Source organism: Simochromis diagramma, unplaced genomic scaffold (genome assembly GCF_900408965.1).
Source record: "Simochromis diagramma unplaced genomic scaffold, fSimDia1.1 OVJJ01000487.1, whole genome shotgun sequence".
NCBI lineage: Eukaryota > Metazoa > Chordata > Actinopteri > Cichliformes > Cichlidae > Simochromis > Simochromis diagramma.
In genome coordinates this window covers 3,335,011-3,362,939 of record NW_024387305.1, presented here as the reverse complement: position 1 = coordinate 3,362,939, position 27,929 = coordinate 3,335,011, and the positions used below count along the sequence as shown (strand labels likewise).

At 40.8% G+C, this 27,929-nt stretch overlaps 2 protein-coding genes across 3 annotated transcripts; one reads left to right on the top strand and one right to left on the bottom strand.

Annotated features, from left to right (window-relative positions):
• Positions 1 to 100: 100 nt before the first annotated feature.
• Positions 101 to 17,542, top strand: tmc6b (transmembrane channel-like 6b). Of its 2 annotated transcripts, XM_040004471.1 has the most exons (22): positions 112 to 201; positions 1,270 to 1,344; positions 5,235 to 5,398; positions 6,945 to 7,075; positions 7,245 to 7,406; positions 8,963 to 9,118; positions 9,219 to 9,327; positions 9,594 to 9,678; positions 11,573 to 11,824; positions 12,583 to 12,782; positions 12,863 to 13,007; positions 13,137 to 13,292; positions 13,625 to 13,797; positions 13,893 to 13,983; positions 14,088 to 14,185; positions 14,328 to 14,423; positions 14,518 to 14,593; positions 15,450 to 15,583; positions 16,272 to 16,448; positions 16,539 to 16,617; positions 16,737 to 16,823; positions 16,925 to 17,542. In XM_040004471.1, the coding sequence occupies exons 3-22, from the start codon at positions 5,343 to 5,345 to the stop codon at positions 16,937 to 16,939; spliced, it is 2,478 nt and encodes an 825-aa protein (XP_039860405.1). In that variant the 5' UTR covers positions 112 to 201; positions 1,270 to 1,344; positions 5,235 to 5,342; the 3' UTR covers positions 16,940 to 17,542. The 2 variants fall into 2 exon arrangements, with proteins under 2 accessions (XP_039860406.1, XP_039860405.1); XM_040004472.1 differs by lacking the exon at positions 1,270 to 1,344 and having other exon boundaries at positions 101 to 201.
• On the bottom strand, positions 17,543 to 26,616 carry notum1b (notum, palmitoleoyl-protein carboxylesterase b). The gene is made up of 11 exons (XM_040004479.1): positions 25,880 to 26,616; positions 25,088 to 25,140; positions 24,897 to 24,992; positions 23,212 to 23,272; positions 22,185 to 22,243; positions 20,305 to 20,407; positions 20,035 to 20,226; positions 19,732 to 19,829; positions 19,492 to 19,639; positions 19,361 to 19,408; positions 17,543 to 18,608 (listed from the first exon to the last, which is right to left on the bottom strand). Exons 1-11 carry the CDS (start codon positions 26,242 to 26,244, stop codon positions 18,275 to 18,277), a joined length of 1,557 nt encoding a protein of 518 aa, XP_039860413.1. The 5' UTR covers positions 26,245 to 26,616; the 3' UTR covers positions 17,543 to 18,274.
• Positions 26,617 to 27,929: the final 1,313 nt, after the last annotated feature.

The window sequence follows — 27,929 nt, the reverse complement described above, 5'->3', positions numbered from 1 at the left end:
CATATCACACAATAAGGTATTAGCTTAGTTTTTCGATGAGTGAAGTAATTTATATTTTATAATTTTACTAGTTTTTATATTAAAGTAGAACCCCAGCATCCTTTAATGGTTTGTCCCCGCCGTCTAGTTTAGTGTGCCGAGTGTTATGACTGACAGCGGTCGGTTACTAAAGATAAGCGGGTTTGTTACGATTCTGAGTAGGTGAGTGAATACGTTTGGTGACTCTTTTTTGAGAGTTTAGCTGCTGTTTATTTTCATTTGCTCCTGTTTGTAATTTCTATTCAACTTGGTTAAAGTTCAACTTCAGTCTTCTGCAACTTGTCGACCGCCTCTTGTTAGAGTTTAAGCTAACCGACGGCAAAGAGAGAAGTTGGTGTTTTTAAAGGGCTCTGTGACTCTGCTCTTTTTGTTTCTGTAAGCTGTGTTCAGCAGAAAAGCCTGCGGATGTAATTACAGCGTCGGAATCTCTGAATAAGCATTTTGTTGTGTGTTGTGTTACGGCAGATTTTTTTTTTTCAACGGTCTCCGTTTTCCCAAATTGGCAGATACGTTCAGATTAAAAGGTTGATCTGTGTTTCAGTTTGCAGTTTGGAGCTTAAAATGCTCTCACAGATAGCGCTGCTATGTTGTCAGACCGGTTGTCTGTTTGTCGAGAAGCTGATAATTGATCGCACAAGGTTGGGATGAGTCGGAGCAAGTTTACCATTTACTGTGCTGTTTAAAAAAAAAAATAAAAAATAAAAAAAGTTGGATCTAAAATCCTCACCATAATTTCTTATCTCCATTCATAATTAAGATCAAGCTTTTATACTAGCTTTTTAATAATTAAGTAAATAGACCTCCAAGTACATTGCACTTCTTTGACCACCCAAAGTGCTTTTTAAGTATTCAGACATAGATACTGTGAGAGATGATAAACAAACATATTTTTTCTATATCTCCCAATCTTTCTTTAACAAGGAAGACGTAATAGGTGCACTACTGGCATTCATTTAAATCTTTGTTGTAGTTTGCAGTTTCTGTGATGTAGCCAGGAGTAAACCTATCATTTAGAGTCCTCTGTTCTGAATTAAAGAGACTATTGTGGGCCTGAATAACAGAGTGACTGCTCTGTGTGTGTGTGTGTGTGTGTGTGTGTGTGTGTACGTGCGTGCATGCCTGGCTTTGTTAATTGCATGCACATTTGCATTATTGTCTATTACGGTATGATCTTTACAGTTTTTATTGCTCATCATATGCCCATTCGCCCAACCTTTATTTCCTTTACAGTTAAGCAGAGTTGCTGCAAGAAAATCTACCTCTCTTTCTCTCCATCCTTTCACGAGGCTTCACTCAAACTTTGAGGTATTGTAATCCAAGCCTTTGTTTTGCTGCCATGTTAACTGCAGCTTTGGGCTTTGCTGCTGCCTCTTGTTGGCTTTTCTCAGTACTCACTTCTCAGTTTTTGAAAGCTGGAAGGGTGGAGAAATTCCTTTTTGTATACTATCAGACCATTTTATGATCTCATACAGTGTGTTGATTTTTGGAGTGTGGTGTCTTCATTGTGACTTGGTTAAACTCCTCTTCATGGCCCTCCAGTTGGATCTGTCCAAATGTTCGTGCTACTTTTTGAGCTTTGTAAAAGACCCTAGTTTTGTCTTTTAGCCCTTCCTGCTTTGCTTTCGTTACTCCAAAAAACCCAAATTCCCTCTCCTCAGCTTTTACTTGTGCCTTTGTATTCAGTCCAATTACAGTTGCATTTCAATCTGCATGAATGATTGTTCATATTGACCAAAACATTTGTACTATACTCAAGCAACCCTACATCAAACTCCTTGTGTGCATTTTTCTCTGGCTTATTTTGTTTGGCTGTCTTTAAGATCAACTTTGACCTCCCTGCCTGGCTCTCTGTTTGACCCATTCCCACGGTATCCTGCACTGACTGTATGCTCTCAGAGGACTGCCTTAATATTAGTTGCACTTAGACATTGAAATAGGAGAAACAGTATGACAAAATACAGAGAGTGACTCAAGCTGAGCAGTGTTGTATGGGTCATACCCTGCTTTGTTTGCTTGTTTGTCCTGCAGAAGTGAAAATTTGAGATAGAAATATTAGTTGCATAACAAGCTATGCGCGTGAAATGCATATGGAAAGAAATGGGTGCAGAAACATGATCCTGGAAACAATTTGGTAATCGGAAAAGTATGTTTGAAAGGGAGGGAAACCATATGTGTGCAGTAGATTGTCCTAACAGAGCCTGAAAAGAGCAAGTGCAGTAAAAAAAAATATTAAACAATTGGTAATTCGGCATTTCTCAGCCATGGAGTCATTTAGTTGGTGACTGGACTGATATGCAGAGCTCCTCCCAACTCTTTCCATGCTGCATATGTTCACACAGATCAAAAACCAAGAGAACCAGCAATCCAGGTCTTGTCTTTTATGTTTGTGGATCATCATTCATGTGGAATGATTAAACTAAGCACCCTTTGTTTGTTGCTGGCCCAGCAGTACAGTTTCAAAGTGGCAATCACATTAAACCAGTGGTGTCCACCTGTTTTCTGCCATGCCTGACATCAGAAGCTGAAGAAAGGATGCACCCCAAAGTTTTCATTGTTATTAATAACAATGAAAAATGATCGATATTGAATTTTACTTAAAGATGCATACCATTATTGCAGTAGCATCATGTTTGTTTCATGTTAATTTCATTTCATATATTCTGGTTATCTGTGTCAAAAGTTAAGAAGTCGTATGATGTATATTTATATACGTCATATTAGGAAAATAAGATGATATGTACTGATTTCAGTGGCTGATATGTATCTGCTGTGTCACTGCAGATTTGCTCTGGCTAAATATGCTGGAATTGTTGAAAGAGTTGAAAATGATCAGAGGAAAAAAAAAATACTAAAAAAGGGGGGGACTGGGGAAATGGGGGGAGGGGAACCAAAGTAAGAGGACTGGAAAAATGCTGTTTGCATTAGGAAGCCGTACCGGTGACAGGGCTGTGGTGACGTAACTCGGCTCATGAAGCTCATGACAAAAACCAATGTGGCAGCCGTAAAGGATGGCGGTGCCCCTGAAGCTCACCAAGTAGAGCGTGCATCCAGTGTAGTAATTCCTGATGTTCTTACTGCAGTGATCTGGGTCAGGACAGCCATTTATAATGTGTGTGCGCGCGTGTGTGTGTGTGTGTGTGTGTGTGTGTGTGTGTGTGTGTGTGTGTGTGTGTGTGTGTGTGTGTGTGTGTGTGTGTGTGTCCCTGTTAGCACTATACTGGCTCATCAAGTTTCCCTGAAGAACAAACAATATTGAAGGCCATTTATTTACATGACCGGATATCACCGGATTAAAAAGTGTGGCACATGACTGATTTTCTGGGTTGTATGTGACAAGGGTAAGAGCTTGGTAGAGAATGATCTCTCTGGTGGTTGAGCAATAGATTAGTTTGTGGGGATTTCTGAGAATGATTGGAACCTAAGTTTCCTCTTATATGAGTGTGTGGGTTTTGATAGCTTATTGAATGATAAGCTTTGCATTATCTGCTAACTGATCTCCACAGAGACATGCAAAGGAAATACTCACATGTATCATACTAGAGCATTATAGTCTTAGCAAACCAGCTCCAGCTCAGCTGTTTTTTTATATTTGCTTATCATGAGCACTGTTGAGCTAATGTTTCTAGTGTGGGAGCATGTAAACAGGAAGTGGATCTAATGTTTGATGGAGTTGAAATTGTTTTCACAGATAGCCTCTGTTATGTTGTCAGACCAGTTGTCTGTTGTTTGAGAATCTGATAATTAAACCCATAAGGTTGAGATGAGTCTGAACAATCTTACAAATTACTGTGCTGTTGGGTTTTTTTTTTTGGTTTTTTTTAAGTTGGCTCTAAAATCCATATTGTAATTTCTTATCTCCATTAATAATTGAGATACATTCAAGCTTTTATAATGGCTTTTAAATCATTTAGTAAATAGACCACTTCTCTTCTCTGACCACTCAAAGTGCTTTTTAAGTATTGTAACACAGATATTGTGAGAGATGAACCACAAACACAATTTTCTATATCACCCAATCTTTCTTTAACAAGAAAGAAGTAATAGGTGCATTGCAAGCATCCCTCAAACCACTGGACCTCATTTGAGGGAAATAATTAAAGAATAAGGACAGATTATGCTCCAAAAGTGAAAAGTATGTAATAAAAAGCTGTGAGCCAGAGACAAACTGACAAAACAAACACCAACATGTATGGGTTTGCTGTTTTGTTTTTTACCACAACCATAAATATGTAAAATATGAAGACATTGTGGACAGGTGTTTCTGTTTTTTTATTATCCTACATTTAATTTTCTGTAAGTGTTATTAATAAAGCTTAGATATAATTTAGATCAGTTATAATAATGGATAGAGAAGGGTTAATCAGGGACTTTCTTGGCAAATTATTAATCAGAAAATCTTCTAAAATGATGTCAAGAGAAAAGTTACCTTTATAATAAGAACGAGGAAAAATCATTAATTATTGACCAAATTTAGATTGTAAATTGTTAGTCACTGTTACCAAAAGCCAAATGTTTTAATTTATTTTATTTTATTCTTTTAGTTTAATATCGCATTTTATCTTCCCAGATGTGTTGTGCCTCCTAGCTTTGAAGTAGGTGGAGTTTGTTTTTACAGTCAGCTATCATGTCCAAAGAGCAGAATTTATAGCTGCTCCAAAGTTAGATTACCGTATGAAGCAGTTGCCCAGAAATAAAAGTAGAAAATCAAGTGAACAATGTTCCATTTAAATGGCAAACAAGCCATCGAACATGCTTCCTCAAAATCTCTTATATGACACGATCTGATAGAAAAATCGTACAATGTGTTAGTCTGTCTCTGTTCATGTGTCATTCATAAATATTCATGTCACTGGTGACACAGTGCCATCTGACTCTGGCCACAGGCCTTATTATAAACCGCACCACAGTGGAGCTCTCAGAATTGTAGACAAAGTGACACAGTTCCTCACAGCAAGTCTCCCTGATGCATCATGCAGGTCACTTTATTCTCTTTGTAAAGGCCAGGGAATGTTGACAGTGCAGTGACACTTGATACACATTTGCACTTAAGCACACCTGTAACTTTAATAATCTTTCAGGGCAAGCAGCAACAAGACCAGGGCAATCAAATTCCAAGCAAGTGCGCTGGCATTTTCTTCCCCTTTATCTCTAACACTAACGCCCCACCTTCTAATCCTCCCCCCCCCTCCTCCCAGGTAGAAGATCAAACACCATGGTGGAAGTAGAAGGCAGGTCTGAGCAGGCGCGGGTGTGAACCTGAGAATTACAGCTGGATACATCGAGACTGTCGGCAGAGAAGGAAAATGTCCCGAAATGTTAACTTTGACCTGAGCCACCCGCTTATGGAAGCTGGACTGGAGTAAGTGTCACTGTAGGGCTCTGTGTCACTTCATGTTACTCTTGTTTTGTTTTCACACTCTTCATTTTGATTTTGTCGATATTTTTTTTTTCTTAGCGTGAAGGCCGCGAGAGCGGGAGGGAAGGCTTAAATGGGAAGGCAGATCAGACTGTACTCTGGTGCAGAGTTTTTGTCGTTTTTTTTCCTATCCTTTTCTTTTTTTTAACAATGCGACCAGCTGCTGAGCTCCACTTTATTGTCCTTGTTTCTGTTTGGTTGAACAGATCATGACTGTTTGCATGCTTGCTTCTTTTAATTCCTGTGTAGAAGTCAAAGGGAAGCGAACTTGCTGTTTGTCCTTCTAAAAAGACAAATGGTCTCTCTAGCTGGCTTAGGCGTACAGTATCTAAATCGGGAGTAGGCAACTTTTTTCTTTTTCTAAGAGGGCCTGACTCACTGGGATACAAGGCAAGGAACCACAGCCCCACAGCAACTAGTTAGAGACAGGACATGGTGCTGAAATATGTTAAAACTAATACATTTTGGTCAAAATGGTTTTACAATAAGCCAAAACCAAGAACCTTGTTAGAAAATGTTTAAACTTTGTGTCAGTCTGGCACACAGTCAACGTAATGCACGCATTAACTTTTATTATTTAATGCATGGCTGCATGAGTAAATGGAAACGGATAAAATATGAACAACATGGTCACATTCGTGAGTGTGAATTGTCATATTTGTCTGACATTTCTTTTTTACCATCTATGAAACATTTTGCGTATGAAAAGTTTCCCCAGACACAGACTGGTGCCCGACATATCCTCCTCTGTGTGTTTCATACTCGCTGTTGAACCTCTCTCCTGACCTCTGTACATGTCTAATTTGGATTCATTGCTCCATAAGACATGGTGTCGCTGACTTTCAGTTTCTGTGTAATCTGGCATACCATCCCCTGTTTCCTTTACTTAAGAACAGCTCAACACCCTTCCAATGAGATCATTTCTGATGAAGTTTTGAACAGTAGATGGTACAGTTAAAGAAGCAGATGCAACAATCGTGTCCCGTGGCAGGTCTTTTTTGTTTGTTTGGGGTTTTTATTTGTAAATTCCTGGCACTTTTTTTGTCCTGTAATTTCTATGCAAAGTTTCTGGCTTGTAGCTCTTTGGGAATCACTTTGTAGGTAATTTTTGGCATTTTTGAAAGACCTTCAGGAGAACTATTACGCAAGACAACTTTAAAAAAAAAACAATAAGCAAACTTTGGCTCCTTGGAAGCAAAAATGAGAGATGACTTGAGACTTTTACATTGGACTGTGTATTGCGCTTTTTTGTTTGTTTGTTTGTTTGTTTGTTTGTTTTGCCCAAATGTGATATAGATGGTGCAGGAAGAGGCTCGCAGCCTCCCACTCCCACCGGGGCCACTGATGACTAAGTCAGAAAGTGTTTTATCTGTAGGTTACTCAGTGGTCACTGGCCCTCAGAGCACTTTGAAGCCTTTGAATCTAGCCTAGTCTGTACCACCCTATTTCCTTTTTTATCGGTCCTCAAGCCTGTGCGTCTCTCTGTCAGGAGCCCGGCAGATGAGGAAGGTGTTCACGATTCATTTCAGCAGCTAATTGCAGAACACAGTGACAATGGAGCAGCATCCAGTGCCTTGGAGCTGCAGCAGCTGCAGAGTGATTTGGATGAGGAGAGTCGAGGTAAAAAGAAAGACTGTTTGCATGTGATGAACTCTTATTTTTCATTTATATAAAAAATATATATTCTCTTTCTTCATGCCTAAAATGTCTTTACCACTTGTAATACCTTTCAATGCTGCGTTGAATTGCAAAGGCATCATTTTCTGTCTATTTGTTTTTCTATCCTCAGACAATATGCCATTGAGTGGCCCTGAACATGAGCATAGAAGGAGGCAGGGGGCAAGTGATTTGGAATGTGATGGCGGTGAAAGAGAAATGGACCCCATCCAAGGTGAAGGCTGGTCCTCGGACACCTTGAAAATCCTGTCCTCCATGCCCAGTCGCACCATTGGTGAGTCCTGCAACAAGCAACTATTAATCATGAGGAGAGTATTATACATAGAAATAAATAAATCAGTTTGTTTTAAAACCTTATGAGCACACTCATCTGGATTATTTTGTGTGTGTCCAACATGTGTTTTAATATAATTTTGACACTCCTCTCTAGGATTTCTGACACATGCTGATTCAGTGTGGTGACTGTTCACTTGAATCGTGTCGGGCATGCAGTGCAATCCATCCAGCACTAATCACTAATAGTGTGTTGGCTTAGTCAGCTTTAAAACTATGTAACAGCTGCAGAGCTCTAAGTCAGAACATTTTCACGTTTCTTTTACTCTTTAAAAGATGTTCTTACAACTAACTTAAATCATAAACAGTCTCACACAGTCTATATGCTGTTTTCCTTTTGTTTTTACATTATTGAAAATATCAGATTTCTCAAACAGTTACCACAGAATGAGAAATGAGAATCGTTACCACAGTTTGGTTTATGTTGAAATCCAGTCAAAATCCTTAATGCAAAGTGTTCTAGAAGCATGTTCGCCGTAGTTTCTGAGAAATATACAGACCTAAAACACAAAATACTGTCTGAAAGTTGGTCTTGTTCAAAGAGCTTTCTTATCCTTTTTAATTAAAAAAATAAAAAAAAAATGTTTGTTTGTTTTTTTTGTTTTTTGGGGGGGTTTGTTTGTTTTGTTCTTTTGCTTATCTGTTTGTTTTGGGTGTTTGGTTGTTTGTTTGTTGGAATAGCTTAAAAAATAAACTGATTTAAAAAAAACAACTTAAAATAAATAAATGTTATTTAATGTTATGCTGAGTGTAAAATAATTAGGTGGCCCTAGAAAGTAACTTAATGAATTCAGTATGGTATATTCTATCATATTCTAAAGTAACTTGCTAAATAAATGCTCAGTATACCACTGTAGTGGACAGGGCAGTGCTGACCAGTAAAATGAGGTACTGGTGTAGCAGGTGTTAACATGGTGTTGATGTGTTTCAGCAGGAAGCATTTCGTTTATCACCTTCCTGTCTGTGGCAGTTCAGGAGAAACAAGGTGGCAATGAAGATTGCTTTATCTCTTTGCAACATGGTGCAATATTTTAAGCATGTGAAACACAACTGGGAGGTTATATAGACTTAGACTATATACCAGACTTTTAATACACGCCAAGCCACCCAAAGTTTTTTTTTTTTTGTAAACCTGCTAGCTTAATCTCTAAGAATGTAACATAATTTATTTATATTTATATTTTATATAAAGAGTAGCTACAGCTATAAAATAAATGTAGTGCAGTAAATGCTTTGTCTCCCTTTAGAGTTACCACACAGGCTGCGGGGAAGTAGCTGCTAGAAAGAGACGAGGTGGCTTCTGTTAGCTTGCCACAAAGTTTACAAGAAGTCTGCAAGATTTAAAGCTTTAGCAGTTTATCTGCATCAAACGGTGCTCCTTAATGTACTTCTTCTTTCACCCAACTTCTTGTTTGGGTGAAACAAGAAGTTGGAAGAGCTCTCTGGTTTCATGAAACTCCTTCGAGGAAATAATTGTTGTTGATCCCATTTCTGCAGGACGCAACAGGGGAGCCATCATCTCTCAGTACTGCAACAAGACCTTGAAGCTTAGGAGACGCCGGCAGACCAGACCATCCATCCGGGACTTCTCTCCCTCCTCTAGACCGTCCATACGAAGCTACGGCATGGAGGGGGACACTACAGATGCAGAAGGTGGAAGCTGTCAGACGAGTGATGTGCACTGTTTACTCTGATTAAATTATACTGCATTAGAATGATGTAATATAAATGATGTCGCTTGTGTTTGTTATAGTGAGTAAGAGGGAACGTCTGGTGAACAACCTGCAGAACCTGCCTGTGAGCGACCGGGTGAGGATGCTTCGAGGAATGCCTCTGAGTGTCGCTGAGAAGAAAGAAATCAGGCATGTTGCTCGTAGTCATCGCTTCTTTTGTGTTTTATTTATGTTTGCAGCCACATAAACTGACTGCCTGCTTAGTTCTACTCTTTCTGACATTAGCTGCACATCTTATTCTCACTGTATACTGGATTTTAAACACTGCAAATAAATGTAATGATCTACAATCTTTGATATCATTAGAGTATTTACAAAGTTTATATTTACTGGTCTGTAAATACTCTTTCACATCATGTCACTGAAAATGATCCTTTGTTGTTTTTTGTATACAGGAATTTAGTAATGCAGAAGGAGAAACGGATACTTTCCAACAAGAAGCTTTCCTGTTGCAGTCAACTTAAATATTACATCATCATTGTAAGTTATCCTTTGTATTTCTGTGATTTTTAAATTCCTTAACAGATACAAGGAAACTAGAAACTGTTGTAGTTGTGTTTCTATGTTTGCATTTTTAATAGTGAGGGGAAAAAAGATTAAAAAAACGCTTGCCCACACTGAGTTCAAAACTCACTTTAACTCGTTTATGTCTTTTTTTTTTTTTTATTTTGACAGGGAAAAAGTGTCAATACTTGTATAAAACAAATACAATCAGTATTTATGTGACAAATAATATCTTGCTGTGAGGGATAAGTTTGTCCTACAAACTGCTGAGAATTGTAGAGATGACGACCCAAAGTGCACAGTTTGCACATTGTGCTCCCATCATTGTTTTCAGTTGCATCCTGTTCTCCTGCTGCGTCTTATCAATAATCAGTTTCTGGAGTATAACCTCTTTGTCATGTACTTGGATTTCTGTGTTTGTGTTTATAAGGTACTGTTCCTTCACTCTTATGAACATTACTGTTAGCAAGTCCAAAATAAGAACAAAGTTCGCTTGTCATTGGATGGCAGAGAGGAAGCACAGAATAAAATTCAAGATAAAACTGAAAACAAAACATGAAACTAACACAGACATGAATACTAACACTTAGACAGAAGGACTGAAGCATGAACATGGAACTAAGACAAATGAAGTCACAACAAAAACACTCTGAATAGACCAGGGCTACTGATAATAATCAGCCTGAACCACAACACAAAGTAACACAAAACTAAAACCCAACAGCAGAATATTTCTAAACTAAACACAGAAACCAAAGACTCAAAAATACCACAACTAAGACTCACAATATACCAGAACAATAAAGAAATCAACGGGAAATGCCTAAAGAAAAACTTAAGCTTAAATATATTTACTAAGAATTTGAAACTCAAATACACGAGCAATCCACATGCTTGGCAAGAAAGAACCCCACAAGGCTCAGGGGCTGGTCAGCAAACGCATGTCATGTTTATCTCCCATATGTGATTGATTGTGTAAATTGTCAGTACTTGGCTAGTGCAAGATTAAAAAATTAAGTTCTGCTCTAACCACATTTCAAAGCATAAAATCATATATGAGCATATCTGTCTCCTCTGCATTCCTTCCTCTGGTTTTTTTTATTTTTATTTTTTAAAGTTTAAGCTGGGTTATTCTTGTCAGGGTCACTGAGGTGTGATAACATGGAAACACAAATGAAACTCATAAAATGCACTGTGGATAAATGTGCCCAAGGTCCTGAGGTGTAGAGGAGTGTGGGGTATAGGTGTGATATTGTGCAATGTGCAGCTTGTTACTTTGCAAAACGTTTCTACAGAAATTCCAGGGTACTGACAAAATGTAAACCCTACCTGAACCAAAGAAGCATTTGAGTCACGACACAAGCCTTTCAAACTTTAGCTATGTAGTAAATGTAGCATGACAGCTACAATGTGTAAGAGTGCTTATTCATTATGTGGTAGTGAGGGACAGGTTGTTAACTCAGCTTTAAATGTCTGCAGCGGGGGGGAAAAAGCGTTCGACCTGTCTTCATGGTTTTATATGTAACAACTGCAAGATCTGTCTCCATCAAAACTTCACAATTCATCCTTTTACGATCCTATAAAACATTATTTAATATTAAAGATTTATTCAAGGTGCTCTAAGGGTGTGACATGCTATTGTAAATGTGTCACATGAAAATGGAACATTTGACTTTCATGTTGCAGCTGGGGTGATTATTTCCTGTAGGTGTTCCTACCAGTGTGATTGCTCTGTTGCCCAAGCATTTATGACTTTCTATATGAGTCACAGCGTCTCAGAAAACCACAAACACACGTCCAGTTTGTCTTGTGTTGCTACAGTGATTTATTTATTTTTTCCACCTGACTTTTTTAAACTGTCTCCTTCCAGGCTGCAAGAAAGAGCTGGTACAGCTGGTTGTCCTTCCTGCACTCTCTCCAGCCGTGGCACACGCTGCTCAAGAGAGTGAGCGGGCGTTTCGGGACTGGAGTCCTCTCGTACTTTCTCTTTCTCAAGACCCTAGTCTTTTTTAATATCTTCCTGTTCCTGGTTACGGGTGCGTTCCTGGTGCTGCCTCAGGCTGTGCACCCTCCATACCGGGATACGACATCATTCTCTGGACTGGAGCTCCTCACTGGAGCAGTAAGTTGTCTGCTGCAATGACTGTTGCAGTATCACTCACTGTTTGAAGTGCTCATACGAAAGATGGCCAAAGTTTTAGCAGATGTCCAAGTTGGTCAATGAGTTCAATTCCACCATCAGGCCGGGCCTTTCTGTGCAGAGTTTGCATGTTTTCCCTGTTTTTGCGTGGGTTCGCCCCGGCTTCCTCTCACAGTCCAAAGACATGCAGTTAGCGGGGATAGGTTAATTGGAAACACTAAATTGCCCATAGGTATGAATGTGAGCGCAAATGGTTGCCTCTGTCTATGAGTTAGCCCTGCGACAGACTGGCGACCTGTCCAGGGTGTAACCTGCCTCTCGCCCTAAGACTGGGATAGGCTCCAGCACCCCCCCATGACCCTGAAAAGAATAAGCGGAAGTGGATGGATGGATAGATGGATCGATCAACTGAGGAGTTACACCAAGGCCTAGTATAAGATAAATAAGGATAATTTTGCACTGAACTATACAAAGAAACAATACAATCAAACATAATTTTAGCTGCTTGATTTGGAAATGAGCATAACAAATAGCATTTAAGAATTTGATATGTTCCCTTATTTACAGGAAGTGTAGTAATAATAAGAACAAAGACGAAAATTTATTTTTCCAGGCAGTTCCTGTTCCCAAGTTGGAGCAATGCAATTTGTTAACCTTTCACTGTGTTTGTTTATTTATATTTGCCTGTACTTGCTTGTAAAGTACAGCTAAAGAAGTTTCTGTTCTTGTGTTTGTCTCAGGGCTCTTTCTCACATACCGTTATGTACTATGGATACTATGCTAACTACACACTGCCTAGGCGCTCCAGGGATGAAGGGGGAGGACAAAATGCCTCCACATTGACAAGTGACTCACGGCAGTTCTCTTACAACATGCCTCTCGCATACTTTTTCACCATTGGAATGGCATTCTTCATCACATGCATCATCCTTGTATACAGGTACAGATAAAAACAGACCTCATACAACTGTATCCACATCAGTCTTGCTTTTTTGTTGTTTACACGTCATCTCCCAACAGCATGTCGAAAACATTTGGTCGGAGCTTCAGAATCAACAAATCTAATAGTATCTTGACTATGAAGACCTTCAGCTGCTGGGATTTTAAAGTCATCAAGAAAAAGTCTGTTCAAATCATGTCTGAAAATATCGGCACACAGCTCAAGGTAAGCATGCAAACAAACACGATGCTCGTTCACATTGTAGACGCTGACTGGCAGGAATGTGCTGACCTGAAACATTCATTGTGGTCTGTATCTCTCCCTCACACCATCCTTCTCCTGCCCCCTCACCAGGAGCTGCTGGCAGAGCTGACTCAAAAGCATACCAAGAGCACTTTCTGCAAAAGGTTCTGTAGGCTGATGGTTCATGGAGTGGCATGGACAATCTGCATAGCAAGCACCACTGGCTGTATGGCTGGCGTTTACTACTTCTCTGAGTTTATCCACAAGGTGAGGCTGGATGGATTGTCCTCCCCAGTGTGTCATAAAGTCTTTGTTCCATATGTCTCTTTAAACAGGGAGCTTGTTAACACGGGATGTACTTCCTGTATATCACACAGATTAGTGACTAGGTGCATCACAGTAACATCTAAATATCTCCTCCTGCTTCTAAAATGAATTTAATCTATTTATACATCTTATATTTCCCACTTTTCTTACAATTTCATTCATTTCAAATTTATATACATCTATGATTATAGTCAAAATATTGCACAATCAAACCAATATTTTCCAGTAATGTAACTGAACAGCTTATCCACACCTTGTTTCTTCCTGCTTAGGACCTGCAGCAAAACCATCGTAATCTTGACCCTTTGATGAAAGAGGCCAAATTATTGTCTCTGCCTACGGTGGTTTCTGTCATTAACCTGCTGTTACCTGCCCTGTTCAACCTCGTCGGCTGGATGGAGACCTACGAGTCACCTTCTGTTTTCGCATATGTCGCCATTGGCCGGTACGAGCAGAGCATTATGTGGTTGAGTAATGTCAGAGGTTAGAGTACAGAACTGATGGATTTGGTTGTTAACAGTCTCTCTCTGTGTTTTCTAGGAATTTGATGTTGAAGACGAGCATGCTTGGAGTTCTCTGCTTCCACTGGCTGGGTCGGGTGGCTCCTGAATACAAAAGCATTGGCCTGACGGTAACATAAACAAGAAATTACACTTTGAAGCTACCAGAGTAGACAACTGTGTGAATAAAGGGTTTCTAATCACAAGTTTGTTTTGACTATGTCTGTTATCTCAGTGCTGGGAGGATTTTGTGGGTCAGGAGCTTTATCGCTTCCTGCTCATGGACTTCATCTTCACTCTACTGGACACGCTGTTTGGCGAGTTACTTTGGAGGTGGGTCACTTCAACAAGTTCTTTCTTGGTTTGTCTTTTTTTTCTGTCATTAAATGTAATTAAACTTTTATCTCTTTATGTACTTTTAGTCAAGTTCTTTTATTACATTAACTCATCTCATGTCTCCTCTGGCCTTTGGCAGGTTGTTTTCTGAAAAGGTGCTGAAAAGGAAGAGGAAACCAGTGTTTGATATCGCCAGGAACGTTCTGGATCTCATCTATGGACAGACGTTAGCCTGGTACAAATCTCTTTAGATATGCACACAGTGAAGTGGCCCTGCTGCGACAAGCTCTTCATTCTGATGGATAAGAATTATGTTTGTGTTTCTTCAGGTTGGGAGTTCTCTTCAGTCCAGTCCTGCCTGCGGTGCAGATTCTCAAACTATTTCTGGTCTTCTACATAAAGATGGTAAATGCACAAAAGAGACACTGACATTCAAAAAGAAAATCAGAAAAAACTTGCTCAAGGTGGAACTGTTTTTTGTTTGTTGTTGCAAAAGAGTTAGTGAGAGCTAATTAGAGGTACAGGGTGGTGGTGTGACAAAGAACCAAACAAAACAAAAAGGAACTTATAACAGAAGGGTAATAGTTAAGCCTGACTCTTAACCATCAAAGGTGAAAAAGCAGCATCCTGCCAGTGTCTCAAAATACTTGCAGTGTGGCGTTCGGGGAAGTGAATTATTACTGTCTCGCCAAAACTCCTGTTGTTTTGCAGGTGTGTCATACAGAGGAACAAAACAAGCACGTTACAGACCTCAACATAGCACAGGACATAATACCAGGAAACCTTAAAATCTGGATGCAAAATGGAATGAGGCCAAACGCACGTTGTTCACTTGAAAGCACAGCTTAAGCTTGACTTTCGTTTTGACTTTCGTTATAAACCAGCTGCCTGGAGCCTGATTGGGGTGCTGGCTTGGGCCCTCCTCCAGTCAGGCTCTGGGCAGCTGTGGAAGGTTGGATAAGGCAAAGCAGAGACCCGTGTGCAGGCAGCTATCCAGGACGGATCTGCACACACCAGTTATTATACAAAATGGTTAAATCGTGTGTTCACATGTCTGTAGACTCATTGTTCGATTAATTAAGCAGCAATGTAGCCTTAAAATATTGTATTTCGTCTCTGCTGTCTTACCTTTAATTTGCCTGTAGACACTGAGCTCAGTGGGACACATCTTCACTGTCAACCTTTCTCCTGAACCTCTGACACTTCTTATGAAGGCATTGACCTCTGACCCCAGCTCTTGTGTTATTTCTTTATTCCACAGAGCAGTGTGATGTTGAACTGTCAGGCCCCCAGGAAGCCATACAGAGCCAGCCAGATGACCACCATCTTCATCACTCTCCTTTGCATCCCCTCCCTCCTCGGCGCCTCCGTGTGTGTCACATATACCATGTGGAGGTACTCGCAAACAGGCAGCTCAAAGAGGATTTAACCCCCTCCTTTTCTCTAGCTACTACATCTGCAACTCCGGCATGTTCACATCAACATTAATGCTGCATGAATGAAACCAGGTCATTTATCTATTCCAGTGAAATCACAAATGCAGAATAATCCTAAAAAAAACAACCTGCAGCACAGCACAATCTGCGAAGCACTTTATTAAGCAAACTGTAGCTTTTTTGTGTTTATCATTGTCCTACTGATTACTACACTCATTGTGAAAGAGGGGTTACGTAATTGTTAACACTTGACAAGTCAAACTGTTCTTCAAAGAGCGAATGGGTTTGATTTTGAAGAACAGATTGGTTCTCAGCTCTGAGAGTAACCCAGAACTGATAATGTTCTCAGTCCAACAGCTGGAAACCTCAATGGAAACCTTGGAATTTAAGTGGTCGCCTTGAGGAGATCATGTTTTTGACACTAAGAGGGAGGCAGGTCCCTGTAATGTGACTGTATCCCTAAGAGATGAATAATGGATACAAACACACATGTGAGCTCAGCCTTAGTGAAGGGTTATAAATTCATGGCTGGGTTAGTTTCAAAAAGCTTTTTCCAACAATAAGAAACAGAACTTGATTCGTCTTTTGTTTTCCGACCTGCACAAATACTCAAGGCATTCACACATCTGTTGTTTCTGTGTCTTCAGCATCACACCGTCTACATCGTGTGGTCCGTTTCGTACGCTTGACACAATGTTTAAGGCGGGAAAACACTGGATGGAAATACTGGAAAAAGATAATCCCAGCCTGTCCGTGCTGTCCAAGGCTCACACATATTTTGTGGAAAACCCATTTTTCCTGTTTGTGGGAGCAGGCATCTTTCTGTGAGCACACACACACACACGATCTATATCACTGATAGCAGTGTTATCTTTTTAAACACTTGATTGTTTTGTGATTTTTCTGTTGATCAGGATAGTGATCTACTTCCATAGTCAGGTGGTGGACGGTCAAAGGAAGATCATCAGTTTACTCCAGGATCAGATACAAAATGTAAGGCACCACCTAGTGTTCAAATACAGATCTTGGGGTTTTTTTCGGTACAAGTTTACCACAGTGCTAGGATGTTATACACTGAAATGTACTTTTTCTTTTTTCCTGCGTGTCTTCAGGAGGGAGAAGATAAAAAGTTCTTGATCAATCGGCTGCAGTCTGTCCACAAGCAGAAACAAGATGCTGGAAAACGTCTTAAAAGCCAAGTCAGTCACCTTTATAACCACCAACATTTCTAATGCTACAACACCAGACTGCACATCCAACCTTTTTCTTACCTTCCATCTTATTTCCTTTCTTTTTTTAGGACTCTACATGTTGAGGCAGCTGATTCTCCAGAAGACAAACCTCAGTCCACCAAGCACAGAAATTTTAAACCTGTGTGGATAAAACTGGAATACTAACCAGGAACTCAAAATCACTATGCAGCAGTAGATGTTTCATTTTGCCAAACGCAGATTGTTGAAGTGTGTGTTGTTAGAAGGAAAAGGGACTGTTTATTTATCTACGTGAATGTTACTTGTGATGTTGCTGGTTTACTTTAAAGATGCACAGACTTATAAAGAGTTTAAGAAAAGGCAGCGTCACAGTGGTGGGATATGAGAGGGAAAGAACAGAAGAGAACAGTCTGAGGAGCTCAACAAGCGGATGAAACAGGTAAATCTTTCTGTAATAATAATAATAAAATGGGCAGCATAACAAGAAATCTTTAGCCCTTCCTTTTTTAGAAGCACTTTTATAGCAAATGTGAACAAAAGTTTATTATTACTGGAAAGATATTCTACTGTGTGTTAGTATGTATGCTGTAGCTGGATTTATTACTTGTTGGTGTGAGTGTGTTTATGTTGTAAATGATGTTATATTTTTTTTCTTGGGTGATAACTGCCACTGTTCTGTTTTGTAAGTAAATTATCTTTTTGTCATATTTCAGCGTGTATTTGTCTTTATTAGTGCGTTTAAAAGGAGTGGGCACTACTACCATACAACAAAATATAAGGCTTACAGCCTGAAGAACAGTATGGACATAATGCACTCTACAAGCATACACTTTTCTTTCTTTCTTCTTTTTTTTTTTAAACAAACATGCAGGTAAAAAGCCAAATATGTAGTTGGTGGTATGTAGGTGGTTAACTGTGTTTGACCATAAGGAAATATAAAAAGATCTCTTCAGTAGAAAAATAAATAAATCCTTTAACCGTGGCCTGAAGAACAAAGTAATATTTCATCTTTATATCAGTAAATATTACCCATTAAATTATCTTTTCCATAAAGAGAAAAAAAAAGCAGCATATTTGGTGAAGGGTTGAAACAGCAGCACCGTAGATGGGTTTCTGAACTGGATATTTTAGAGGTGAGCACCAAGTCCCACAAAGAGCATGCTGGAAAAATCCACAACAACAAACTGGGAAGTGTTTCCAGTCTTTCCCATCAAAACTCCGGAGACGGACCTGCACATATAAATGATACAGTACATAAAACTGCATATTTATGGAGGTTATGTTGATCTGATGTGATCTCATATACTGTAGTTTAAGAGCTCAAACACTGGTTTGATTGTATTCAGCTGAACGATATTGTCAAAACTCATGAGGCACTTTTGTGTGTTTATTTTGTTGGTGGATATCTCAGTTTTCATCCACTCTTCTGAAAATGTGTCTCAGTTCCCGTTATTGAGCATGCCCAGTAGCTTCTTGGGCTCCATTCCCTGCTGCTGAGCCATCTTCTGCACGTCAAAGCCCATGTGCTTCAGGAACTGGATGACGCTCATCTCTTGTCCTGTCAGCTGGTCCCGAATGGTCGGGCAGGAGGGGTTGCAGTGCGGCCACGGGCAGCTGTCGATCAGCTGTAGAAGGCAACCTCTCACGGGAGGGGTTACGTGCTTTTGGTGGCTGTGGCTGCTGTTGATGTGGAGGTTGTGATGGAGGCTGCGGTCCCAGCAGTGGAGGGCCCTGGGGAGGGAGATTCCTTTCACTCGGATGTCCGTCCAGTCCCTGCAGTGATGGGAAGACCAAAAGTGATGGAGCAAAGGTTACTAAGATGAAGAACAGTCCACAGGAAAAGTGCGCTCAAGTATAAGAAACTGATGATTCATGAGTATTTCATAGTTTGATTTCTCAAGTGCATTTAGTAAAATTCATGGAGACACAAGTTGGAGGGGACGGGTATGGATCCCTGCCTTATGTCCAGGGAAACAGACAACAAAAGGACCTCAGTTTGTTAGTCTGGGAAACTCTGGGACAGTGAGGTGCAGCACAGGGACCTTTTTAGTTTGACAAACTAAAATCATTCTTTTTGGGAATTCCCAAAGAAACTGACAAGTGCAGATTCATATAGATGATGTGGAAAATGAAAAAGTTCTTAAACAAAAGTTTCTTGGTGTGATGATAGATGATAAAAAAAAAAAGCTGGAAGTCCCATATAAATCATATACGTAACAACATTTCAAGAAGTATTTCAATTTTGAGTGAAATCACTCCACGTTCTCTATTGTTCAGATTTCACTGTATTTGCTTTACAGTGCAGAGGTTTGGGGCAATACTTATAAATGTTCGCTATCATCAGTCTTCATATTGCAAAAAAAGGGCCATAAGGATAATCCATAAAACTGATTACAGAGATCACACAAATCCACTATTCTTAAAATCAGAAATACTAAAATTCACAGATCTGGTTCATTTTCTCACTGTGCAATTTATGTATAAATTTACCTTATTTATCTATCTATGGTTTGATTTTTACTTACGCTCTCGTGATGAGCTCATGAGACAGGCATGCCGGTGCAAACATCGCCCTGTCAATCAGAAAGAGCAGAGTGTCAGAAAAACTGAAGTCTTATCATATCTGTGAGCGTGTATGAGCGTTTTTCTTCCTTACGGTACGTCACGAAGCGTAAGCCTCAGCTCCTGCCCCAATTTCTGGATGTACCTCCACTGGCCCTCGTGGATGGGCTGTCCGGTCAGGTGGATGTTATCGACCGTCAGCTGGGCCTCGTCGAAGAGCCACTGCGCCACGAACACCGGGCCTGCAGGGTAGAGAGGACGTTCCGTGGGTCAGACTTTAAATGACGCATCATCTTCTGTCTAGCTGAGAGGCTCGGGGTGTGTGGTGACTCACTTTTTAATGTGGGGTAGACTTTATATCCGAAGAAACAGTTCCACTCCTCTCCCACGTGAGCCTGCCTGCAGCTCTCTGGCACCAGTCCTCCCCAGTACCTGCACAAACATAAACCATCGCACATTTTCAAAATCTGTCTGGCCGTCCCTCCCACAGTTCTTGGTTGTAGCTTCAATCCTTCATTCATTCGCTGCTCCATGCTACTACACAGGGATAGTATTGGCTAAATAAAAAAAACGTTTAGACACTCTGGTGGAAAAAAAAAGTCACTATATCACTCCTTGAGCATCGTCGTCATCTTACCTGATGCCTCTCTTTATGGCTTCAGTGGGAGCACAGCTGATTGTATCCAGGCAGTCTGTGAATTTGTACTGTTTGTTATCCAGGAACCATCCAGAATCAGCCAGGCCCCTGACCTGCACCCCTGTATATCCCTGGGTCTCCAGCTGCTCTGCAACCTGGTCCACATTCAGCAGGACACCTGTCCCACCGGCACTGGAGACACAAACAGTGAGTTAACGGTGAGCAGCCGCCTTTGGTGAAGAGCACGGACGCACATGAAGCTGAACTAACCTGCTGCCTGCCAGGAGCAGAACCTTGGCGTTTTCTAGCCCTTTTGTCAGCAGCTCATTCACCACCTCCTTAATGATCAGAGAGCCCATGAACGCATAATCACCTGAGAATAAATAGAAATAAAATATGAATAGAATATAAATGAATATAGTTATTTATAAACATGAGGCCACGTGGCACACTGAAGCCTGGATTTATACTTAGTCGTGGAGACAGACAGCTGAGTAGTCTTGAGCTTACAGTATAAAGTGCCTTGAGGTGACTTGCTGTGATTTGGTGGTATATAAATAAAAGGAATTGAACTGAATGACCTCACACAACACAAAGGATCTACTGTTTTAAGACTGTTGATGCAGTAGGCTGTACTCAGGATGTAGAGAGTGCAGACTGAGATAGGAGACCTTGGCCTTCATATCAGATCAGGTGAGACAGTATAAAGAGAAAAAAGGTAAAGGGATAGGACCATAGACTGTATATTAAAAATGGATAAAGCCTCCTGATGTGAAAAGTGAAGCGGCTTAAACCTACATTGTTTCTAATGGCCAGCAGGGGGCTTATTTTTGTCTGGAAAAAGAGTTTGTTTCTTATAAAATAAATAAATAAATAAATAATAATGCACTAGTATGAAGTCCTAATGAATACATCATGATGCTAATTTTATAATTTATGGTCCCTGTTAGAATTCTTCTTCACAATGATAGGAAGAGCCGACATCGAAGGATCAAAAAGCAACGTCGCTATGAACGCTTGCCGGACGCTTGACACCAGAAGCGAGAGCCCGCTCGGGGGCTCGTCTCCCCACCTCACCGGGTAAGTGAAAAAACGATAAGGGGCGGCTGTAGCTCGGGAGGTAGAGCAGGTCAGCTGCTGATCGGCTGGTGGTTCGATCCCTGGCTCCCCCAGGTTACATGCCAAATATCCTTGGGCAAGATACTAAACCCGACTTGCTCTCCGATGAATCCATCAGAGTATGAATGCATATGAATGATAGCTAGAAAGCACTCACTGTTAGAGACAAAAAGGATAAAGTGGCAACTTTATGATTGATAAGTCACTAATGATTATGGATTGTGTCTTTGTTTGTCATCATAGGTTGTCATGAGAACTGCATAGCAACGATATCCTATGATTTAAAAAAAAAAAAGAAGAAATCTCAATATTTTGTAAAAAAGATCGACAGCATAAACAACTGTGTAATTGTTTTTTTTGTATTCCTTTGTACATGTATACATATATTTATAGATAGTAACAAAGCAAAGAAAGAAATAACTGCAGCCCAATTCAACAGGGTCAATAAAGCTTATATTAATTACTTTAAATTTTCTATAAATGTTGTGATAATGTCATAGATTTCTTATCGTAGTAAGTGAAGTGAAAATCTGTGACAACCCTGGTCTACGGGTTAAGTTGAGGGCACAGCGAGTTACACAGAGGACTTCCACATGGGAGACTGAGGCCTGTTCTGTGTGAAGCCAAAGTCAGCAGGGACTTGTTTTTATTCGTGTGTATGAAGCTCGTACACGTGTGATGAAACACAAAAGAGAGGAAAGAGTTGCAGGAGGAGGGGTGAATATTTCTCCAAATGCTGTTTTTCGCCTCCTTTTATTGATTTCTGCAGTTTTAACGGATGAGTGAATGTGGGTTGGTTTGTAACGCTGTAAATCAAAGATGTTTTTCCAAGTGCCTGAAACGCATCTAATAAAATATAATGAGGTTTTCAATAAACCAGAAGAGGAAGCTAAAAAATTTATAGATCTGAGAGCTAAAAGAGGCTCCACACACGAAGCCCTTTGACTCCACTGATAAATCTTTCTTTATAAATCCTTCTCTTAACCAGAGCCACAAGCTCACACACTGAGCGATCACGCACTGGGTCTTACTTTGATCTGTCTTCGGGGTGGCTCCGCTCCACACGTCGCTGGAGCAGTACGGGATGAACCTGTGGGGGGGCGCGGGAGAGAGACAAACACTGTTAGGAGAACACAGGCAACCTGGAATCGCAGCCAGACTCGTTTAGACATTTAGATTTGATGATGCTGACAGATTAAAAAGCCCCGTTGGCTGTGTGACAGTAAACAGAACACAACAAGCACGAGTGTGTGTTTAAAGTCTGAGCGCAGTTAGAGGAAGCCAGTAAAAGTGTAAGAAGTCACTGCTAAAACAGAACAGAGACGACCGCAATACAGACAGCCGGGCAATAATGACAAAAACAACATCACTGTGTATCTTATATTGTATATATTCTAAATGAAATTATCAAGAAATGCAAGGAAACTTGCAAATAAACCATTTAAGCTTAAAAGGGTGTTGGCTATGCTAAATTCCAGCTCCATATGTTCATTTTTTGACACACTACTGAAGATGCTTTGCTTTATTTCTATGATTCATTCCTACAGTGTGATAGGATTGGGCTTAACATTCTACATATTTCATTATTTTTGGCTATCTATGCTGAATATATGCTGACCCCATCACTCATCCACCACTGTAACTGTATACAAAAGACAAAAAATGGAAAGCTTTCCAATAATTAATGCTATTTGTAACTTAGTATCACATTTAAACAGCATAGTTCTAGGCAATAATCTTCTTTAGTATGCTAAATTTGCATTAACCCATGAGAAGTAGTTCACTGTCTCAAGTATCACCTCAGCCATGGCAACACTGACTCCGTTTCTTTCAAATTAGAGCTTGTACTTCAAAGTAAAAGTATATATTTATCACAGAGAAGATCACAAACTGAAAATATTCATATGAAGCAACCAAAATGTTAAAAAACAAACAAACTCATTAACATAAAGATTTTAATGCTGACAGAAGTGAAGGAATTATCCCTGGAAAAAAAAATGAGAGGAAAAATGCACAAAAGCATTAAATGTACAGAGAAGGAGCGGCATGCTTTCTTACACCATGTTGGCGTTCCACCAGTGAGGGTTTTCCTCCGGCTGTGGAGACAAAATTCCCCTTCCTGTGAAAGGAGGGAAGATGGATGAGATGTGACATGATGGTAACTTTATAGATAAACTGTAAAGTTAAAGAGGTCAGAAAAAGGTAAGATGTGCTGCGACAATTCTTTAACCCTGCTTTGTGTTTTACTGTTGAAGGTGATTCCCCTGCGACAAACAGTCGTTAACTTTCTCTGCTTTGGTCAGCATTTACACGTAGGCACTAAAGAGCCTGTGTGGCTGCTGCACTGGCCACCAGTGTAAAGTATACAGAGTCGGAGGGAGAGACTCATAAACAAACAAGGAGTTCCCTGATGGTTGGAGGGAAACAACCAGAGAGTTTGACTCACGATGATTAGTGCGATCTCAGCTAAAGTGGAAACGCAAACACTTCAATGGATCTCATTCATTCAGAGGAAGTTTTTATTTCCTGCTGAGGAAAGTGAAGCCTCTGTGAGGCTGTGCAGAGAATTCACAAGATCTGCTCAAACCAGGGAACGCCTTCATGCCTGGCTATAATCACAGAACATTTCATTAGGTACAACTCCTCATTAAAGCAAATATCGAATGGGCAAATCACAGTGCGTTTTGGCATGTGGACAAAATGAAGGCGACCTGATGAAGTTCAAACCGAGCATCAGAATGGAGAAGAAAGGTGATTTAAGCAGCTTCTTTAAGTTATTATTGGTGCCAGACGGATTGGTCTGAGTATTTTCTGAACTACGGATCAACTGGGATTTTCCCACAAAACCATTTCTACAGTTTACAGAGAAGTGACCCCCCAAAATAAAAACTATCCAGTCAGTAGTTCTTTGGATGAAAATGCCATGTTGATGCCAGAGGTCAGAGGAGAATGGACAGGCTGCTTTGAGCTTTAGCAGTAACTCAAATAACCTATTGTTATGAGCAAAGTATACAGAGGAGCATCTCTAAATGTGCAACATGACGGGCTTCGGCAGCAGAAGACCGCACTGGGTGCCACTTCTGTCAGCTAAAATCGTGAAACTGAGGCTACAAATCAAAAACTAGTATAAATTATGCTAAAGGTATTCATTTAATTTAAGTAAAGAAAATATTCTTGAGTGTTTCTTGTGGTCAGTGGTTTGATCCCCGTCTGTTTAACTCTGGAAGTTTATTTGAGCAAGTTACAACACTGTATGTCTATGTAGGTTCTCTCTCATCCACTGCATGAAAGTCAGGAGTGCTTAAAAAGCAACTGGGCTTCTTTAGGTTCCTGAAAAAGTTTTCCTTTTCATCCAAGAGGATGTGTCGGTTCTTCAGAAGTACATACAACTAAATACAGTATCTTGCCCAAGGAAACTTCTAGAGGTTAACAGGTGGAGCCTGTTTTGGTGTGCTTGCTTTATTTATTCAGACAGCAGTAATTTTCATTAATTGTATACTCTAATAACTACAGCTGTTCTGGCTCATGATAACAAGCATTTTTGTTATTTAATGGAGTTTTACTACAATCAGCTTCCAAGGACACTTCATGATGATGGAGAGGAAGAGAAGCAGTGCCATGTGTCAATTTGGGCAGCCTCGGAAAAGCAAAAAAAAATTGCGAGCTGTTAGTAAATGAGCAGCCAGATAGAGACGGCAATGTGTAGAAGTGGATGCTGCAAGCACACACTGTAGGACCTGTACCTGTTCTGGTTAGTGGCCACTTGGTGGAGCTCATCAGTCTCCTCATCGTCTCATACCTGCTCTCACAGGTCTGACTGTCGAAGCAGTACCATCCACCTGAACCACACACACACACACACACATACACACAGGTTACAAATAGCTGCACTGAGTTCCCCGTGTGGTCTGAATCAGGTGTATTTCATCCTCACCTTCCAGGAACAGCAGCCACCTCTTGCTTCCTTTTGACTCCTTGATGTAGTAACTGCACAAGAACAGCAAAACAAAGCAGCGTGAAAGCGCTGATGTATTCACACATTCATGAATGGATTCAAACAGTCTCCACACACTGGGGATGCTTCCTGTTATCCTGAACTGACAGATCTGGCTCTGATCACTAAGCTTCTCTGTAGGAGCCAGGGTACTGCAGACCCGCACATGTCCGGTTGTGTTTTTTCACATAGCGACAGGAAACTCACCATGCTGCTGGCAGCACACGAACACTCACACTTGATGCGGGTGGCATATCGAAAGAGTCATCTCATTCACAGCGATTTAATTCATATTTGGCCCACAATATATTATAATCTACACTTGGAACAGAGTTTAAAAACTTTGACATTGAGTGGAATTAACTGGTGATCCCATAAATCTTTGAACTATTATTAGTTATAATCTTTGTTGTCATTACTCTTAATTTTGCTATATCGTAAAGTCGCCAGAGCAAGAATAAATGCCCCTCTCTCTCCCTCTCGTGTACGCGCTAATTTGCAGCGTGCATGGCGCTCTCTCTGATCTGATCCTTTGATCCATTTTGGTCACATCCGGAGTGACACGGGAATGGAGCACACGGATCTAAACCAGTAGTAAAACGCAGATCGGGTGTTGGGTGTATCTGCCCCTCCGTGTCTCAGATTCTTACCAATTAATGACAAAACTGTGGTTTTAAATCACGCCTGTAGGTCATTAAGAAACTCTGAAGAATCTGCAGGCCATTCACTTACCCTGCAGGTGACCCGTCGTTGCAAGTCACGGACACGTTCTTCAAAAAGTGCAGCTTCATGTCCTGGTCCAGCTTTTGCGCAGAGCACGGATAGAGTGACTGCGCTAAGTTCTTTATCTGCACTACAAAGTTGTCCATGTTGCCCTCCACAGCTGTGAAGTCTAACGGGAAGCTTTCTGCTCCTTCCACCCGCTCCCTGTACGGCGGGGGCGTCTGCTGCTGCTGCTGCACCCTCCGTGTTTGCGCCCGACCGCCGCGCACTCTCCTCGCCTCCACCGGTGCGCTCAGGTGGATGAAGAGCAGCAGCAAGCAGGAGCGCACCGCGGACAGTCCAAGTGAGTTTCTCGCCACACCACGGCTCTGCATTTCTAATTATTACTGGAGAACGTTCCTCGCGTGTTTGCGTGGGCTCTGAAGAAAACACAGCATATCCTATGAGTGGGTAGATCGACGGGAAGTTCTTCGAAAGCGCATGGAGAGTTCAAGCAAACGATCTCCTATACCAGCAGTGCTGGGTAAAAACAGCTTATGGGTCTCCATGGTGCCCTGAGAGATGGGTATCTGGATTCAAAATCATGCAAAATGCGCGTGCAGTTCCAGTTCATTTCCTTAAATCGCGTGCAGTTCGTCCAGTAAACGGGTTCTTCCGTGCGTAAAAATCTCTGAAGTTCCGTCCAGCTCAGTCTATCCAGTGACCTGTTGCCTTTTGGTTCAGGTCTTATAAGCTGCGGATGAAGAGGGAATTTATTTGAGGTCCTCCCCTCTCCTCCCCCCGTCCCTCCTGCCTGCCCCCGTGCTTCTCACTCCCGCGGGCCAATCGTTATTATCGTTGGCGGATGCTCCTTGCGGGGCGTGGGTCTCACACCAAGAGCGCGCGTATGCCTGGCACGCCCCCTCAGTCGGTTCACTCATACCCCCGGCCCCTTTGATGTTGTGTCATCATATGACCGCGCAGCCTTTGAAGTGTCTTTGATGAACATAGTGTGTGAGTAAAAAACGCAGTTGGACACGCCGTTCCGCTGCAGAAGGTCACGCCACTGATGCACATGTTTTGCGGCTTTTTATGCGCTTCAGAGTTAAACTGCATTTTCTTTGTGTTTGTGGCTCAAGATAGATAATCAGATAATCTTTTGGGCTATTTCACAACAGGAGATAAGGTCGCTGGAAGTTTTTAAATCATGAGTGTGGTATGTGTAGACAGCGATAGGGCGAACAGATATCGCTTTGAGTCACACTAAAGCATAAATCAACACTTATTACTGACAAGTAAAATATTTAATCTATGCTTGCGGTATGTGAGTTTTATATTATTATGTGACAATTATTAACTCTGTTGTAACTGTTGACTGTATTGAAGACCTTTGACTCATCCTTATTGTAAATGTGAGCCAGCGCTTCATCTTCTCCACTTTTTACTTTTCCTTTACAACCATTTTTTCCAAAACTGACTTCTTATTGTGTCGTTAAACCTCACAGATACATGAACAGAATCCCAAAGCAGTTTGAGAACCGGCACTGGCTGGCCTGGTTGGAGAACTCATCAGTGGTGTCAATGTCATTTTATATGTGACCAATTTAATTTCAAGTGTGCTGGGTCAATAAAAACATTGTATGATTCCCCATTAAGACAATCTTTGTCAGTATGAAGTGGTTTGTGTGTTCTTCTCTGGCAGATCTTGTTTTTCCAGCCACTGGAAAAATAGAATAGAATAATTCCGCACATCTAGGCTCAAAAGAAAAGTGATTCTTAATCCCTGAAACCTTCTTTTTCTAAGAAGATGGTGAAACTTGGATAAAATGAATTGTTTGTACAGCCACTGCAATCATGTGATTCATTTTAACCACTTAAAACACAGGTTAACTTCTGGTGAAGTGAAAGGTTCTCTGAGATTTTCACATCTTGTTAAGCCATCCAGGAGGCCAGACTGGACCTATGGGTGGGACACATGTAGCTCATGAGCCATATGTTTAACACCAGAAAGCTATGTTTTCCCATATTGTTTCTTTTACATCTGCTCATCTTTAAACGTCCTCATTCATTCACCAGATCC

Coding starts and splice junctions, on each gene's coding strand:
- tmc6b (XM_040004472.1), top strand. CDS start 5,343: ATGTCCCGAAATGTTAACTTTGACCTGAGCCACCCGCTTATGGAAGCT. Junction 9,679..11,572: donor TTAAATATTACATCATCATT/GTAAGTTATCCT, acceptor GTCTCCTTCCAG/GCTGCAAGAAAGAGCTGGTA. Junction 14,186..14,327: donor TTTGGCGAGTTACTTTGGAG/GTGGGTCACTTC, acceptor GGCCTTTGGCAG/GTTGTTTTCTGAAAAGGTGC.
- notum1b (XM_040004479.1), bottom strand. CDS start 26,244: ATGCAGAGCCGTGGTGTGGCGAGAAACTCACTTGGACTGTCCGCGGTG. Junction 25,141..25,879: donor AACGACGGGTCACCTGCAGG/GTAAGTGAATGG, acceptor GTTCTTGTGCAG/TTACTACATCAAGGAGTCAA. Junction 20,227..20,304: donor CTGCTCCTGGCAGGCAGCAG/GTTAGTTCAGCT, acceptor TTGTGTCTCCAG/TGCCGGTGGGACAGGTGTCC.